General features: G+C 46.5%; 2 protein-coding genes across 2 annotated transcripts in view; both read right to left on the reverse strand.

Annotated features, from left to right (window-relative positions):
* CLIC6 (chloride intracellular channel 6) overlaps positions 1 to 11,598 on the reverse strand; it is a 30,858-nt gene extending 19,260 nt beyond the window's left edge. Inside the window, exon 1 of the mRNA XM_058799908.1 lies at positions 11,504 to 11,598. The gene's annotated coding sequence lies outside the window, so the exon portion shown is untranslated. The remainder of the gene's footprint in view (positions 1 to 11,503) is intronic.
* Positions 11,164 to 13,960, reverse strand: LOC131572450 (collagen alpha-1(I) chain-like). Its single transcript, XM_058825630.1, has 4 exons — positions 13,798 to 13,960; positions 12,701 to 13,737; positions 11,504 to 12,646; positions 11,164 to 11,178 (listed from the first exon to the last, which is right to left on the reverse strand). Exons 1-4 carry the CDS (start codon positions 13,958 to 13,960, stop codon positions 11,164 to 11,166), a joined length of 2,358 nt encoding a protein of 785 aa, XP_058681613.1.
* Between the last annotated feature and the right edge of the window lie 5,362 nt (positions 13,961 to 19,322).

Consider the following 19,322-nt stretch of genomic DNA (forward strand, 5'->3'; position numbering starts at 1 on the left):
GCCCTGTTTTTCTGCACTGAGCAGTGCTCACAGCTCAAGGGGGTGACATCCACCTGGAAATTCTAATTCTCTCTAGACCCCAGAGAGCACAGTGGGCCTGAAGCTGTAATTTCATAGAATTATGGAATGGTTTGGGTTGGAAAGGACCCTAAGACTCATCCAGTGCCACCCCTGCCATGGCAGGGACACCTCCCACTGTGCCAGTGTCCAACCTGGCTCTGGCACTGCCAGGGATGCAGGGGCAGCCAGGGGTTTTTGGGAATTCTGTTCTATTCTATTCTATTCTATTCTATTCTGTTCTGTTCTATTCTGTTCTATTCTATTCTGTTCTATTCTGTTCTATTCTGTTCTATTCTGTTCTATTCTGTTCTATTCTATTCTGTTCTATTCTATTCTGTTCTATTCTGTTCTATTCTGTTCTATTCTGTTCTATTCTATTCTGTTCTATTCTGTTCTATTCTATTCTATTCTGTTCTATTCTATTCTGTTCTATTCTGTTTTATTCTATTCTGTTCTATTCTGTTCTGTTCTATTCTGTTCTATTCTATTCTATTCTATTCTATTCTATTCTATTCTATTCTATTCTGTTCTATTCTATTCTATTCTATTCTATTCTGTTCTATTCTGTTCTGTTCTGTTCTATTCTATTCTATTCTATTCTATTCTATTCTGTTCTGTTTTGGGGGGGAATCCTCCTCCCACTCTCCCAGGGCAGGATTTTCCCTCTGGATGCAGCTCCCTCTCTCCCCTGGCTGCCTCAGGGCTCTTTTCTTCTCTCCCTGCTTTATTTACTGCCCATGGGGAAATAATTACTGCACAAATTAACTTAATCACTCTGTAAGCCATTAAATGTTTTTGATGCAGAGGGAGAAACTCTCCTTCACTAAGAAGCAACTTTGTGGCACTCAAATTTTTACCTGTGGCCAGTTGCTTTATAAATAATGAGAAACAAAAAGCCCAAACTCAGTCCTGCTATTTAGATCAAATGCCCATTTAAATTTGATTTTGATATTAAAACCTGCCCAGAATTTCTACACCCTTCCTAGTTCTGGTAAAGGTGATAAATAAATGAACTATTAAATGAGAATTCTGTAAAGTGAGCAAAAACCAAGGGAGTGCAGGTGAAAATTAAAATGTGAGATGTCTTGTATTGCATTTTTAGAGACTGTGGTTTACCAATATTCACCTTATTTACAATTAATAAATTAAAGATTAAATTTATGTGTGAAAGCACTCTTTACAAAAAGAGGAAAATAAACAAATTCTGTGATTTTCAACATTGCTGTTGCATTGGGCCAGGCCCCTCATGGTGTCACAGGAATTTCCAGCCACAGCCATGGCTCTCTACAGTTGTTTGGTTTTTTTTTTTAAATCCCTAAAATCCAATGAAATTACAATGGCAAAGTACAAATTTCAGCTTTCTTTTCTCAAATGTGTCTCCCTGCACCAGACCTGCAGTAAAAGCCACTGCAGCAGCTACAGGATTTAGCAGAGGCTACGAAAATTAAATGGCAAAATAAATGGGAAATTAGATTGTGGAGTGAAAGTCTGAAAAACTTGAGCTGCAAAACTTGAGTGTGAAAAACTTCAGTAGAGCTTGGATTAATCTTGCCCAATTTGGGAGCATCCTTCTCCTACAGCAGTAATTGCACTTTTGCAATTCTGGTTTGCATTTTGGGCTGTCCTTGGTTGTGATTGGAGTCAGCACCATTTGTTTGCTTTTTCAGCAGATGATTGATGATGATTATGATGATGATGAATTTTTGTCTTCTTTTAGGAGGAAATTCCTCCCTATGAGGGTGGGAAAGCTGCCCCATCCCACAGCCTGCTGTGATCACTCCTCTAATCCTCCCCCAGTCTAATTCCAGTTTTCAAGACGATTTCCAAGCCTTTGCAGGAGCGGAAGAAGCCCCGAGCCCTTTGAGCAGGGCAGGTGCATCAGTTCCAGGGCAGAGCTTTGGGTGTGCCAGCAGCAATCCCACCCTGCTGTGCAGGGAGTTCTGTGCCCAGGAGTTTGTTCTCCGGGCCCAGGCCGTGGAATGAAAGCACGGAACGCTCCAGGCGATCCCTTCCCGGCAGGAATGTTCTGGAAGCACTCCCAGGTCACAAGCACGGCCCAAGGCTCTCACCCTTAGCCAGGGCAGCAATCTGGGCTCCGGCCCTCCCTGCTGCTCCCGATCCCAGCTCAGCCCGGGGACAAAAGTGCCCACGTCCCCTGGCACCCCTGGCAGGGAATTACCGCAACAAAAGGGGTTCTGTTCCTCAAAACGGGCTGGGCAAAGGGATCAAAGGGGATTTCCTGCTCTACACTGCATTCACACAGCCTGCAACACAGCTGGGCCAAGCCAAATACAGAAATGGCACTAGAAATGATATAAAAACTACCTATGTAACTCGGAATTAATTTTAAAAACAAATTATATGTATTAATTGATATGCATATTATTTTATATATGCATAAATTCTTTGTAAGAAATTATATATATAATTATATATATTATATATTTATACATATAAAATAAAATCACATATATTATATTATATTATATTATATATTATATATCATATAATATGTAATATATAATATGTAATATATTATATATTATATATTATATATTATATATTATATATTATATATTATATATTATATATTATATATTATATATTACATAGTACATATTACATTATTACATATTATATATTATATATTATATATTATATATTATATATTATATAGTACATAGTACATAGTACATATTACATTATTATATATTTATATTATATATAAAAATATAATAATATATATTATTTAATATGTTATTATATACCTATATAATACAATTATATATGTTATGTAATAAGTTCAGTAAAAAATGAAATTTTAAATTCTATGTAATGTAATAAATACATATAAATAGTAGGTATATAAACTATAATATATATAATTATATATAATATATATAAACTAAAAATTGTATTTATAAATTGTATGCATATTAATTTTATATGTGTATAAATTATATGTAATGAATTATATGTAATAAATTCAGTGAAAACTGAAATGATAAATTCTATGTAATATAATAATAGTTACATAAAATAAATATTTAATTAATAGTATGTAAATACTAATAAATAATAAATAGTATGTAAACTATAAATAGAAACAAGAAATAGTATGTAAACTATAAATTATATCTATATATTATATAGATAAACTATAAATTATATTTCTAAGTTGATATGCATATCAATTTTATATGTGTATAAATTCTTTGTAAGAAATTGTATGTAATAAATTCAGTAAAAACTGAAATTATAAATTCTATGTAATATAATAATTAATACATAGAAATAGTATGGATATAAATGATAAATTATATATAATTATATATTATATTTATATATATTTGCTGTGCATATCAATTTCATTTATGTACATATATTCTATGTAAGAAATTTTATGTAATAAATTCAGTAGAAATTGAAATTATAAATCCTATGGAATGTAATAATTAATACATAGTAATAATATGTAAACTATAAATTATATTTCTAAATTTTAAATTGATTGCATATCAATTTTATATATGTGTATAAATTCCTTGTAAGAAATTCTGTGTAATGAATTCAGTAAAAACTGAAATTGTACATGCTATGTAATATAATAATTAATACATATAATAAATACATAATTAATGGTATGTAAATGCCAAATACTAAATAGTATGTAAACCATAAATAGAAATACTAAATAGTATGTAAACTATAAATTATATATAATTATATATATTATATATAAAATTATAAATTATATTTCTGAATTGATTGCATATCAATTTTATATATGTGTATAAATTCCTTGTAAGAAATTATGTTATAATTTCATTAAAACTGAAATTATAAATTATTTGTAATATATGTAATAAATTATATGTAATATAATAATGCAGATAAATAGTATATGTGTTCTAATAAATTATAAAATAAGTTTAAATCAATAATAATATATTAATTTATTAATAATAAATTAACTAATTTATGTGATAGAAATTAATACGTATAAATTCTATACAATACATACAAACAAAATAAATATAAATTATATGTTTAAAATACCTATGATTTGTGCTGGAAACCAATAAATAAATAAGAAATACTAAAGAATAGTAAGAATACTTAAAGAATTCTAAGAAATACTGAAGATAAAGAAGGTCCTTTGTGCAGCTTTGGGTAGAAAATACTTTGCCAATGATATTCCTAATTTAAATCAAGAGGTAAAAGTGAAACATTGGAAGAGTGTGGGAGGTTTTTTCACCTCAAATCATTTGTGATGTTTTGGTCCACATAGAAAGAATAAACTAGAAAGAATAGAAATAGAATAAAGGTGATGTTTTGGTCCACATAGAAAGAATGAAATAAATCCTGTCAGCTGCAGTGGGAAGGTGCCCTCCAAGAACATGTAAAAATGGAATAAAATTGAATTTCCATTCCCAGTGTAACTTCCAATTCCCATAAAAATGTTGAATAATTTTGGGTATATTTGGAGCCTGTTTTGAGTTTCATCTACTCCATTATGAAAAAACTGATTTTTCTGTATTTATAAAACACAGAAAATTTTAAAGATCATTTCCACAGCAGCCAGCAGGGAAATGTCAATGATTCACCAAGACAAAATGGGAATTTCTCTGCAATCTGAGTCAATGTTTAACTCATTTATAACTGCCCCATTTGAATAACTCAGGGAAGGCTCCACTTCCACCGCTCCCATTCTGCTGCTTGGCTCTGGTCTCTGACAACTCCACTTCTGAATATTTGCAATATTTTTATATGTGCTCAAATATGGAGAGAAATGAAGCAAAAAGGGAAATTCCACTTTTGTCCTTGTGCCTCCACCAGCAGTGCCAGGCTGTGGAAGCTGTTTCTGGGAGAAAATCGGTATTTTTAGGAAAGAATTAAAACTTTCAGTGCTGAGACAGTGCTGCCACTGAGAGCAGCTGAACAGAATCCCTTGAGCTGAGTTTTGATCAGGAAATAATCAGATTGCAAATGGAAATGCACACAGGGCCTCAGCACAGGGGGACATTGGATCATCTCAGCAAAGAGATTTTTATTTAAAGAATGCCCTTTCCAAAGTTCCCCTGATGTTTTTAATAATTTGATTTTAGTACAGTTATATTTTGCAAGTAATTGGTCAAATCTCTTTCCAGAACATCACTCCCCACACTCTGATGTTTTATATTTGTGGATGCCAGGAGTTTTCTAGACTGGTTTGTTATTCCTCCACAGAAAACATCAATATGTGGTGGTGTTTGTGGATCTCAGGATGAGGGAAGAGATGAGAGTCTTGACTCCATGTCTCAGAAGGCTGATTTATTATTTTATGATATATATTAAATTAAAAGAAAATTATATATTATAACTACACTAAAATAATAGAAGAAAGGATTTCATCAGAAGGCTTGAAGGGAATAGAAAAGAATGATAATAAAATCTTGTGACTGACCAGAGAGTCTGAGCCAGCTGACTGTGATTGGCCATTAATTAAAAACATCCATAAGAGGCCAATCCCAGATGCACCTGTTGCATTCCACAGCAGCAGTTAATCAATGTTTACATTTCATCTCTGAGGCCTCTCAGCTTCTCAGGAGAAAAGATCCTGGCAAAAGGATTTTTCATAAAAGAATATGTCTGTGACAATCAATCAAACCTCAGAAAAATTGAATATTTTTTGGCAGAGTGAGAACTCCCTGGCAGAGCTGCAGGATGATCCCCTCATCCCAAAATGGTGACATTTGGAAGAACCCTTCCAGCTCGCCCAGTCCCACCATGACCACCTCTGAGCCATGTCCCACGGGCAGGGGGACACCCCGGAGAGGCTCCTGAGCAAGGCTGGGGCTCTCCCACGGGATTTGGGGGCTGAAGTGGAATTTCAGACAAGTGAAATTCAGCAGGAGCCGAGGGGGCTGAAGTGGAATTTCAACCCAGCAGGGCCTGAGGGCACCAAGCAGAACGTGCACCCTCGGCCCGCTCTGTGCTGCTCACATAAAGAGCAGTTGTGCAAAGACAAAATTCAGGGGCAGAGGCCCCAGGGGTGGAATTTGGCACTGGCTGATGTGTCAGGAGACTCTGCTGGTTCCAGGCAGCCCCAAATCCAGGCTGAGTCCTGGGCCTGGATCAGGAGAGGGCTCCCTGCTTAGTGAGGGGCTTACGCTGCACGTGACCCTAAGCCTGTGCTTAAAGCACAACACATGGTGTGGGCTTTACTGCAGGGAGGAAATAAAAATAGGAATAGGGCCAGGAGCCTTTGAAGACCTTGACTTTCCTTCAATTTTTTTTTTTTTTTGGGCTAAAACCAACCTTCAAACCACAGAGATGGGCCCTGGGGATGAGCAGGGGCCTGAGGCCTGAACAGTCCTGGGGGAACATAGAGATTATTTAACACTTCCACAGAGATTATTTAACACTTCCAGGCAAAGGATTACTCCAGGAAATGTTTTCCCAAAGGGGTTGTCATTCCCTGATCCCTGGCAGTGTCCAGGGCCAGGTTGGACAGGGCTTGGAACGATCTGGAATAGTGGAAGGTGCCCTGCCATGGCAGGGGTGGCACTGGGTGGGCTTTGAGGCCCTTTCCAACCCAAACCAGTCAGTGGCTCTGACTAAATCATACAAAAATAACTTAGATGCAACTTTGTATTTCTGATCACTGATTTTTGTCTGTTGGTTTATGTCAATCTGGAAAGGATGTTGGTCCATCAGTTGTCTAAATCCCAGAATTACCAAGTGGGAAGAGCCCTTCAGGATCACCCAGTGCCACCAGCACCACCCCAATCCCTGTCCCCAAGGCCACATCCAGACTGCTCGGGGACAATTCCAGGGACTCCAAACCTCCCTGGGCACCTCAGCCCAAGGTGTGACCACTTCCAGAAGGAAAAATTGTTTCTAATCTCCAACCTGAGCCTCCCCTGGTGCAATTTATGATAATTTATTTCCTCTTGGGACACAGCAGCAGAGCCCAACCCCACCTCACTGCCTCTCCTGTCAGGGAATTGTAGGTCTCCCCTGAGCCTCCTTTTCTCCAGGCTGAGCCCCTTCCCAGCTCCCTCAGCCCCTCCTGGAATCACGGAACCACAGAAAGGTTTGGGAGGGACCTTGCAGCCCACCTCACTCCCACCCACAGAGAAGCTGCTGCTCATGGAGCCCCCAGCAACAACCCCGGGAGTTATGAATGGAATTTGTAATGCCAGCTCCTCTAAGCTGCTTTAGGGAACCTGGAATTGCCATGTTCCAGCTGAAACAAAAAACAAAAAACATTCAAAGGGAGCTGTGAGAGGGCAAATACCCACAGGAAAGGAGCCAACTTCCTGCTCAGGCTTGGGAGAAACGCTGCTCTGGAGATTTTGTGCAGCCACAGAGCCCAAATCAGCACAGCCAGGCCTGAGCAGCAGCTCTGGGGCTCTGCTGCTCCTGCTGGGCAGCCCCACGGGGCTCAGGGCTGGGCATCTTTCTTCTGGGATCACTCTCACAGAATCCCCAAATCCCTGAGGCTGAAAAAGTGGCATTCACATTCTCTGGAAAAATCCCTTCGCCCAGGATTTTTCTCCTGGGAAGCTGAGAAATCTCAGAGAAAAAGGAAAACGATTCTTATCTGATTTGCTTCTCCTGTGTTGTGCTCATGTGGAATGTGTTTGGAGATTGTTTACCCACAGGTGATTGTTTCATTGGATTCTGCTGTGAATTATTTTCACTCACTGGCCAACTGGGGTCAAGCTGTCAGGACTCTGGAGAGAGTCACAAGTTTTCATTATTATCTTTTTAGCATTGTGTAAATATCCTTTCTGTATTCTTTAGTATTCTAGAATAGAATAGAATAATCGATAATTATATTATAATAGTATATTATTATTATTAATATTAATATTATTATTATTATATTATAATATAATTCTTTAATATAAAATAGTATCTTAAAATAATAAATTAGCCTTCTGAGAACATGGATTCAGATTCATCACTCCTTCCTTCATCTGGGGGAAATGCAAATACAATAGGAATAGGAAATACAATAGGAAACACAAATACAATAGGAAAAGCCCTCCCAGCCCATGGAGTCCCAGCTGTGCCTCATGCCTACCTTGTCCCCAGCTCAAAGCTTTCAGAACTCCCCAGTTAAAAAAGCAGAAGTCTCACTTAAAATGCAAATGAAAATATCCAAAGGAATGGTGGAGAGAAGCAACTTACAAAAAAATGTCAGGGTTTTTAAAGATTTAACTTTTTTTAAAAGTGGCACCTTGAGGTCCAAGGAGTGGAGCTCAGGAAGGAGAAAAAGACGGAGTGAGGAGAAGGGAGCAGAACCCCCAGGTGTGGAGCTGGTGGAAGAAAAGGGAACAAAACCCCCATTTCCATTCCAGCTGGGCACAGACCCTGCAGGCAGGGATGCAGCTGTTCCCATTCCTGTACTCCCAGCAAAGCTTTCCCTTTCTCATTTTTCAGCTCTTTCTGTGACTCTGCACAAGTTACAGGGAGTGTAAAATCACTCAAGGGTATCCGAGGAGCAGTGCAGGGAAATTCTGCACACAGAAATCTTTCATTTCCCTTACTGAGATCACTGAAATACTGAGCTCCTGTGGTGAGTCTGCACCAAGAAAGGCCCAGAAAGAGCTGCCCCCCTGCATTTGGACACAGCACAACAGCTCCGGGCTGTGTGCCACACTCACCTCACCCAGTTACACCCTGAGTGAGGAGGAAAAATCCAGATTTTCAGCACCAGCACCTCCTCAGTGGTGACAATTCCAGTGTTTACACCAAGCACCAGGCGCAGCCCAGACTCCACGGAAAGGACATCCAGGTGTTCAGGGAGCTGAGCTCCTGCTGCACATGGAATTCTCACCTACAGCACTCAAAATTCAGTTGCTGCTTCATAATGCAAGTTCTATTTAAGGCCCAGATTCATCACATCAGAGAAAAGAATGATTTTTTTTTTGTAGGAAACCCCCATTGCCATTCCAGCTGGGCACAGACCCTGCAGGCAGGGATGCAGTTGTTCCCATTCCTGTACTCCCAGCAAAGCTTTTCCTTTCCCATTTTCCAGCCCTGTCTGGGACTCTGCACTGCTCTGTGCAAAGTCACTCGAGGGTATCTCAGGGAAATTCTGTCTCTGATGAGAATGAAATCATCCTCTGAATGGAGAGAAATGATGTAGAGACCAAGAATGCCACCAAAGTGGATAAATCCCCCTGCTTCTCCTTGGATAAAATCTATCACCTTGTGCTCATGGCCAGCTTTGACTAAAATCCATTTAACCCTGAAACTGAGGGAGATGAGCAAGGCCTTGTGCTCCAGCTGGGCTGTTTGGCCAAGTGTTTGTGGTACAGAGAAATCCTTGGGCATCTTTGGAATTCTGAAGTCTGCAGCTGTGATTCTGTTGAGTTTTTCCATCCATAAATAATTAGATAGCAATTTCAATTTAGAAATAAGCTCTTCAGTCTTGAATAAATGTTCTGTTGCTTAAAAATCAATGGAGTGAATTTGAGTGAGAGTTCAAGTATATTCAAATGGTAAAAAAGAAATAAATTCTGACATTTACAGAAGTTTTCTGATCAATAAAGAGCTTTGGCTACAGAAGGGGAAAAAGCCCTTGAGGAGCAGAGAGCACAAGGTACCAGGGACACTGAATTCCCAAGGAAAGGATATCTGGGTGACCTTGGGGAACATTTGCCTTTGGAACACCTGGAGTAAAGGGTATTGTTACCGAAAGGAAATAAATGCCATTGTTCCATGAGCTAATGGAAATCAGGGAGCACCCGGTGAAAGCCTCCAGGGAATTCTGGTGTTCTGTTCTTCCAGGGGTTCCTCCTGAGGCTGATGATTCTCAGAACATTATCACTGCCACAGCATCTTAATGTGGGCCTGGCCTGGGGTAATCTTCCCCAGCAGGGGAACTGCCAGGATTATTCCAGCTCTGTTCCTGTGCTGTTTTATTACACATTTTCCCCCATTTTGGGGTTTATTTTTATATTTCTCTGTATATCTGTTGCGCTATCAAACCATGGCATGGCCATTTGGGTGCCTGGGGAGACACTGAGCTCTCCAGCTGGATTTTTTTTCCTTTTCCTGGAGAAACTCATGCCAGCCTCTGACTAAAAACTAATCCAAGCCCAACTACAAAAATCCAGCTCCAGGTGAGGTAAAATACTCACCTTTGTAGTACAGAAATAATTAGAAAAGCAGCTGGATTGTTTTCTAGGCATTCTTAAATATGAAGCCCATATAAATATATTCTTAAATATGAAGCCCATCACAAAAATGCTCCTCCCTTCTCCTTCTGCCTTTATTAATTCACAAATTTTTTCAAAGCCCACGTTTAATCCTGATATTTGGGGACCACAGAGTCACAACAAATGCTCTTGTTCTCTAGACTGCTCTCTTGTTTTGGCTGTGATTTCCTCCCATAAAGTGGAAGGCAACACGTTTTAATACTAATTTTAATATTAATATTGTTTTAATGTTAATTTTAATTTTAATTTTAATTTTGACTGTGAATTCTGGCTGGCAGAAGCAGCCTCAGCCAGCTCAGGAGGGACAAGATGGGATTGTTTGTGGAGGAGAAGGTTCCCAAATGCCTTCTGCTTCCCCAGGTTTATTTCCTTAGCTTTATGTTTGTCCCAGTTTGTCCCACCCTGCTCCACATTTTAGTCCAGAGGGGTCAGAGAAGAGGGAAGAAATCAGCTCCAGATGCTTCCAACACACCAAAAATCCCCGTTGATAAAGGCTCTGTGGATGGCTGCTGTTCCCATGCCAAATCCCAGGGATTTTGGGGGGATTCCAGGCACAGGATAGAAAGGTCTAAAGCTCTACTCAGTAAAATATCAGAAATTTGGTTTAGTTTTCCCCTCCTTTTTTTTTTTCTTCCCCTATTTCCCTGTAACCCAAATCTTCCCTTCAAACAAACAGGAACTGGGCAATTCCAAGTGTACTGACTGTGAATTCAGCCTTGCCAAAATTTGGGACAATTCTCTAAATGTCGCCTATAATTCGTGTTAGAAAATAGAAAATCGCAGCATTGCATTTGAAATGACATTTCCCAGGTTCTTCCCTCCCAGCCCCTATGACGAGAGCCCCTCTCCCTGCACTTTGGAGATCTGAAAACCCGCGGGGAGCTCCTCACGCCAGCGATTCCTGAAGGAACGGGGAGGCAGGGACACGTTTATATCGGGCGTTAATGACCAAATCACCTTAGCCAGGCTGGCCCCGCGCCTGCCACACTCAAATTCCTCCCCACAGGATCCTCTGGAACACCTGGGATAACGGGAATTGTTACCTAAAGGAAATAAATGCCATTGTTCCGTGGCTAATGGAAATCAGGGAGCACCCTGAAAGCCTCCAGGGAATTCTGGTGGTTTGTTCTTCCAGAGGGTCCTTCCTGAGGCTGATGCTTCTCGGAACATTATCAGAGGAAGGGGAGCTTCCCTGCGGAGATTCCCCGGCAGCCCCTCAGCCTTACCTTGACGAAGAGGGAGATGTCGTGGTCCTGCTTCTCCTCCTCCTCCTCCTGCTCCTGCTCCTCCGGGGCGCCCGGCGAGCCCGTCCCGTCCTCCCGGAGCTGCTCCCGCTCCCCGTTCAGGCTCCGATCCCAGCCGCTCTCGGGGCCCGGGGCTCCGCTCCCCGCCGGGGCTGCCGGTGCCCGCTCCGCCTCCGCCTCCGCCTCGGCACCGGGGCCGCCCGGGGCCCGGGGACAGCCGGGCAGGGCCCCGCGGCTCTGGGGAGCGTCCGCGCTGCCCTCCGCGGGGACCGTCCCTGCTGGGACAGCATCCTCGGGGACTGTCACAGGACCTGGGACAGCATCCGCGGGGACTGTCACATCAGCCGGGACAGCATCCTTTGGGACTGTCACATCATCCGGGACAGCATCCGCGGGGACCGTCCCTGCTGGGACAGCATCCGCGGGGACCATCACATCATCTGGGACAGCATCCGCGGGGACCGTCACATCACCCGGGATAGCATCCGCGGGGACCGTCACATCATCTGGGACAGCATCCTTTGGGACTGTCACATCATCTGGGACAGCATCCGCGGGGACTGTCACATCATCTGGGGCTGCATCCTCGGGGACTGTCACATCACCTGGGACCGTGTCCTCAGGGCCTGTAACATCACCTGGGACAGCATCCGCGGGGACCGTCCCTGCTGGGACAGCATCTTCGGGGACTGTCACATCACCTGGGACCGTGTCCTCAGGGACTGTCACATCACCCAAGACAGCATCCTTGGGGACTGTCACATCATCCGGGACAGCATCCTCAGGGACTGTCACATCATCTGGGGCTGCCTCCTGCGCTTCATCCTTGGGGATTGTCCCTGCTGGAGCAGCCTCCTGCACCGCATCCTTGGGAACTGTCACATCATCCGGGGCTGCCGCCTGCACCGCATCTTCAGGGACTGTCCCTGTCAGGACTACATCCCTGGGGACTGTCACATCACCCGGAGCTGCCTCCTGCTCTTCATCCTTGGGGACTGTCCCTGCTGGAGCTGCCTTCTGCACCGCATCCTTGGGAATTGTCCCCAACGCCTCCTGGGTGACTGTCCCTGCCGGGGCTTCTTCCTGCCCCTCGTCCTTAGGCACTGTCCCTGCTGGAACTCTCTCCTGCACCGCATCCTCGAGGACTGTCCCCAGCCCCTCCTCAGAGACTGTCCCTGCCTGAGCTGCCTCCTGCCCCTCGCCCTTGGGGACTGTCCCCAGCGGGGCCGCCCCCTCCTCGGGAACTGTCCCTGCCTGAGCTGCTTCCTGCGGCTCATCCTTCGGGACTGTCCCCAGCGCCTCCTGGGGGACTGTCCCAGCGGGGGCTGCCTCCTGCACTTCATCCTCGGGAATTGTCACATCTGCCGGGGCTGCCTCCTGCACCGCATCCACGGGGACTGTCCCCTCTGGAGCTGTGCCCGCGGCCTCCTCGGGCTCTGTCCCCGTCGGGGCTGCCTCTTGCATCGCATCTTCAGGGACTGTCCCCGTCGGGGCCGCCTCCCTCGGAGCTTCCTCGGGATCTGTCCCGGACGGGGCTGTCGCGACAGCGTCCTCGGGCTCTGTCCCCTCTGGGGCCGCCTGTCCCACCGCCTCTCCGGGCTCTGCCCTCGATGGCGCTGTCCCCTCTCCTTCCCCGGGCTCTGTCCCTGCCGGGGCTGTCGCCTCTGCTTCCCCGGGCTCCGTCCTCGATAGCGCTGTCCCCTCTCCTTCCCCGGGCTCCGTCCTCGATGGCGCTGTCCCCTCTGCTTCCCCGGGCTCTGTCCCTGCCGGGGCTGTCGCCGCAGCCTCCTCAGGCTCTGCTTCTGCCGGGACAGTCGCGGCCGCCTCCTGGGGCTCTCTCCCCGCCGGGCCTTCCTCCCTCACCTGGGGCTCCGTCCCCGCCGGTGCCACCGCCTCTCCCTCAGGCTCCGTCCCCGCCGCTGCTGCTTTCTCGGGCTCCGTCCCCGTCGGAGCAGCCCCTGCGCCCTCGGGCTCCGTCCCTGCCGGGGCCGCGGCTCCGTCCTCGGGCTCTGTCGCTGCCGGGGCCGCCTCTTCCTGCGCCGTCCCCGCCGGGCTCTCAGCCGCGTCCTCGGGCTCCATTCCCCCCGGGGCTGCCCCTTCAGGCTCCGCCGCTGCCCCCGCCTCTCCCTCGGGCTCTGCCCTGCCCGCCTCGGGCCCGTCCGTCACCCCCGGCTCCCCGCCCGGCCGCCCCTCGTGCCCCGCGCTGTCCCCGCTCGCTGTCCCCGGGCTGTCCCCGCTCGCTGTCCCCGGGCTGTCCCCGCTCGCTGTCCCCGGGCCCTCGGGGGAGCCGCTGTCCCCGGGCGCCCCCTCCGCGCTCAGCCGCGGCCGCTCCGCGGGCCCGTCCGGGGGCTCGGCCGCCCCCTCGGGGCACAGCCCGGGCCGAGCCCCCTCCCGCGGGACATCGCTGCTCTCCGGGGGCCGCCCCGGGCTCTCCGCCATGCCGGGACCGCCGTGAGCGCGGGACGAGCCGGAGCAGCGGAGCGGCCGCGGAGCAGCGCCGGGCACGGCCGGGGAACGGGGGCGGTGCCTGCGCGGCGGGGCCGGGGCTGCGCTCCTCCCTCCGCCTGCCCCTGCTCCGGGCACTGCCCCTGCCCGGGCACAGCTCCTGCCTGGGCACAGCCCCTGCCCCTGCCCGGGCACAGCCCCTGCCTGGGCACAGCCCCTGCCCCTGCCTGGGCACAGCTCCTACCCTGTCCCACCGCTCCGGGCACAGCTCCTACCCTGTCCCACCGCTCCGGGCACAGCCCCTGCCCTGTCCCACCGCTCCGGGCACAGCTCCTACCCTGTCCCACCGCTCCGGATACAGCCCCTGCCCTGTCCCACCGCTCCGGACACAGCCCCTGCCCTGTCCCACCGCTCCGGACACAGCCCCTGCCCTGTCCCACCGCTCCGGACACAGCCCCTGCCCTGTCCCACCGCTCCGGACACAGGTCCTACCCTGTCCCACCGCTCCGGGCACAGCTTGTACCCTGTCCCACCGCTCCGGGCACAGCCCCTGCCCTGTCCCACCGCTGCGGACACAGCCCGTGCCCAGCCACGCTGTGCAGCGGGACCGCGGCGCACCGAGCGCTGCCACCCCCGCCCGCCGGCACCGGAGCCTTTGCAGAGTGGCCCAAAATCTCCACTCTGTGCTTGTGTGTGTTGCCAACACCTGCTCGGGGCTGCCCTCGCACCCCTCGCCCCGTCCGTGCCCTGCTTTGCTGCTCGCAGTCCCCAGGCCGGCTCACACCTGCGGGCAGGTGCGGCTGGGGCTGTGCCGGCCTCATTTCCCAAAGCAGCTGTAGGAAGGAGCCCTCTGCACACCCACACCGCTGCTGATGCTCTGACCCGGCACAGCCCCGCGGTCCTGCACGGCTGGGTAAAAACACGGATGAGCCGCTTCGGGCTGCTCCAAAGGCTGTTAAAAAGGGAGATGTGTCCTTATCAGCTCGCGAAAGTTGTAAAAGGGAACAACACAACGCTCTGTGTAAGGAAATAAACACCTGGATTCGATGCTTTTAAGTAATTTTCATTCATGTGCGAGGATCCTCTGCGAGCTTGCATTTAAATGGGGTGGGAAACGGCGTGTCCTGAGCAGAGCCATCAGCTGCTGAGAAAGAAGTCAGAACTTTTCCTTCAGATGAGGAAAATAATCCTGATTTTCGAGGTGCTGACAGAACAGCGGAGGCAGAGTTGGCTGACCAGAGTGAGGTATCCTAATTAAAAAAAAACCCGACAGTTAAACAGTTTTATATTTGTATATATACTTTTGTATACATACAAATAGTGTATATATATATAGAGAGAGAGTGTATATATATATATATATAGTGTATATATTTGTATATACACTTTTTATATTTGAGTATATAATCCCATTATAAAATATAAATATTTTTACATTTAAGAGGGAACAAAGCAGGGATAGAAGCCGGGGTTTGGAGTGGGTGTGAAGGGGGGAGATGCAGCCGACAGGAGCGGGGAAATCCTGCAGAATAAATCATTGCAGCAGGTCAAACACTCTGCCCCGATAAAACACGGGCAGCCAAATCAGTGAACAATCCTGCAGCTCTTTGATGCTGGCCCGGAGGTGCATCCCGAGTGAGACAGAAGAATGGAGGCAGCTGTGCTCAGAAGGAACATCCCTGGAAGATGATTTAGGAACAGAGGGTCATCCCTGGAAGATTTAGGAACAGCGGCTCATGAGGATTTAGGAGCAGGAACTCAGCACCTGCCAATGAAGGTATTGCAGGTGAGACAATCCTGAGGCAATTATCTCCCCGATCTCTTACGGGGTTTGATAGCACTAGAATGACACAACTCGGTAACTTCTGGAGAGATAATACTGGTTTATTCATCCTCAGCTGAAGGGCTCTTAACCTTGGCCTGAAGGCTGGTCATGTCAGAGAATTCCAGAAGGGTTTGGGTCAGAGGGGACATTAAAGATCATCCCTGCCATGATCTTTAATGATGATCCCACTGTCCCAGTGTCCAGGCTGGCCTCGGGCACTGCCAGGGATCCAGGGATGGAATTCCATCCCAGCCCCTGCCCACCCTGCAGGGAACAATTCCTCATTCCCAATATCCCAATATTGAATATTTTGGGTTCTCACACAGCTCCTTTGGGTCCATCAATATTTTGAGTTCTTACACAGCTCCTTTGAGTGATTGAACATTTTGGGTTCTCACACAGCTCCTTTGAGTTTGTCAATATTTTGGGCTCTTGCACTTCTCCTTTGGGTGATTGAATGTTTTGGGTTCTCACACGGCTCCTTTGGGTGATTGAACGTTTTGGGTTCTGGCACATCTCCTTTGGGTGATTGAACGTTTTGGGTTCTGGCACATCTCCTTTGGGTGATTGAATGTTTTGGGTTCTGGCACATCTCCTTTGGGTGATTGAACGTTTTGGGTTCTGGCACATCTCCTTTGGGTGATTGAATGTTTTGGGTTCTGGCACATCTCCTTTGGGTGATTGAATGTTTTGGGTTCTCACACGGCTCCTTTGGGTGATTGAATGTTTTGGGTTCTGGCACATCTCCTTTGGGTGATTGAATGTTTTGGGTTCTGGCACATCTCCTTTGGGTGATTGAATGTTCTGGGTTCTGGCACATCTCCTTTGGGTGATTGAATGTTTTGGGTTCTCACACGGCTCCTTTGGGTGATTGAATGTTCTGGGTTCTGGCACATCTCCTTTGGGTGATTGAATGTTTTGGGTTCTGGCACAGCTCCTTTGGGTGATTGAATGTTTTGGGTTCTCACACAGCTCCTTTGGGTGATTGAACGTTTTGGGTTCTCACACGGCTCCTTTGGGTGATTGAACGTTTTGGGTTCTGGCACAGCTCCTTTGGGTTTGTGCCAGGTTTGGCTCAGGTTCCCAGTGTGACCCAGGATTTGTGTCCTGCCGATCAGGTGGAGCCCCAGCAGAGCTGCCTGTGCCCTGTTCCCTGCACAGCTTATCCATTAACACACGATCCTATTTTCCTTTATTTACCCGTTCCCTGCCTTCAGTTCTCACAAGGTGAGGATTTCAAGGCCAACAAAGCCCAAACCCTTTCAGTGATAACCAGACCAAAAACCAACAGAAATCCCTTTCTGTGCTAAGCCGTGCCTGCCGCGAACATCGGCGCGGGGTTTAAGCCTAACAAAAGATTAACTCGTTAAACACTCTCGGGAGCCTTACAAAGACAGAGCTGAGCACTAACAGCTCCCCAGGCTGCCGCTGATTCTCTTGGTAGGACACAAACTTCAGGCGGAGTGTTTGAGGCCATCGCGGCAGGAATCATTTGTTAGGGATCTCCCTGAGCTCTCCCTCTCTCGATTTTTGTCATTTTGCTGAACTGAGCTTGTGAGGGCACCGGGACAGGGGGGGGGAAGCAGGGACAGACAGAGCCGGGGACAGGTGAAGAGGTCCCTTGTCACTTCTGGGTTTCCCGAAGGAATTTTGGGAATACAGAAATGTTAAACCCAGACCTGTCCCAGGGGCATCCCGGAGCTTTGCATTTCTTGCTCCCCTCACTCATCCCTCAATTACTTAACAATTAATTAATTAATTAATCCCTCGCTCTCCGCGCTCCCCCCCCCCCCCCCCCCCCCCGTTCCGTCGAGCTCTTTACACCCCATCTGTTCCTAAAGCAGCCCTTGGCTAATAAATGTGATTTTCGGAGCTCGGCTTCGGGGAGGATTAGCGCACACTTCTTTATTAAAGGATGAGTGGAGGCATTAATTAATTAATTAATTGATGCTCACAGATGTCAGGCTTTAGCCACAGCCGAAGATCCCCTCGCAGTCTGGTGGGGACAACTTTTATCCCCGGGGGGTTTTAATTAGGCTGGACTCGCTCGGATTATTGGAACTCCTTTTTCTTCCCCACTGCAGACCAAAGTTGTAATATTTTTTTACAGCCAGAGATAAGGAAAAAAAAACCCAAAAAACTCCTTTTGCTTCGGATTTTTTGCACTGGGAATTAGAGGGAAGTCGAGGCTCCAGAAAAAAGGGGGGAATTAAATTGGGTGTCCCCAGTTTGGGATGGAGGGAGGGATTTGTCAGGGTAAACACAGACAGGTACAAACTGCCTGGCTGGAGAAAAAAGAAGCACTTGTGGTATAAAAAAATTATCTATATAAGAATATGAATACTGTATTATCAATACTTATATACTAATACCGAATATTAATACACTTTGAGATGGAAAAAAATAACCCCAGACCCCTTTATTTGTGTATAAGCCAGTCCTATATCCTATTTAAAATGCTATTTTAACTGTGGGAAAGGCAAAGTTGCAAGTGAAAGAATTCTATGGGAGGACTAGAATTCTTTCCTGCTTTCAAAACACATGGATGTTTGTTCCGTTTGTCCCGGGTTCCTTGATTTTCCTGGTGTGAAATTCCGATATCTCGTATTCAGAGAGGAGGAGGAGGAGGAGGAGGAGGAGGCGGCTGCTCCGGGGCTCGGGACAAAGGCAGGAACGTTCAGGGCACAGGGGAATCCCGGCTGCTGCACTGGGCAGCACAGAAACCCCCCAAAAATCTCCCCAAAAATGAGGCTGAACAAGCAGAGAGAAGGAGGAGATGCTCCGTCATGCCGAGCCCCACTCTTCCTTCTGGTTTTACTCAATTCCTGAATCCCCGGCTCCCACAGGAGCACCCGGAGTTACATTCTGAAAAAAATCATTCTGGAATGTGTTGAAAAACAGCAACAAAGCTTGCAAAGAAATCAAACTCAGTCACTTTCATTATATTCAAGTACTTTAAAGCTGCTCATTGTCCAAAAGAAGCTTCGATTTTCCTTTTCTGCTCATTGTCCAAAAGAAGCTTCGATTTTCCTTTTCTTTTGGTTAAGCAGCACAATTATAATGAAAAAAATAGAATAATGAAGCCAAGGTAAAAACCAGACACTATATATTGTTTTTTTAGTCTAATTCAATCAAATCGTGGTTTAGGATTAAATTTGGAATTTGAAAAGCAGCAAAGTCCTGGTGATTGCCCTGGAACCTCGTGTTGGCTCCTTTTGGACAACTCCAGGCTTCTGATTCTGCTCGGGAAATCCCTGCCGAGCTCTGAATTCCCTGCTCCCATCGCTTCCAGAGGCTCTTCCTGAATTCCTGGATTCCTGAATTCCTGGATTCCTGGATTCCGGGATTCCTGAATTCATGGATTCCTGAATTCCTGGATTCCTGGATTCCGGGATTCCTGAATTCCTGGATTCCTGAATTCCTGAATTCCTGGATTCCGGGATTCCTGAATTCCTGGATTCCTGGATTTCTGGATTCCTGAATTCCTGAATTCCTGAATTCCTGGATTTCTGGATTCCTGAATTCCTGAAT

Source organism: Ammospiza caudacuta, chromosome 2, assembly GCF_027887145.1.
Source record: "Ammospiza caudacuta isolate bAmmCau1 chromosome 2, bAmmCau1.pri, whole genome shotgun sequence".
Lineage (NCBI taxonomy): Eukaryota > Metazoa > Chordata > Aves > Passeriformes > Passerellidae > Ammospiza > Ammospiza caudacuta.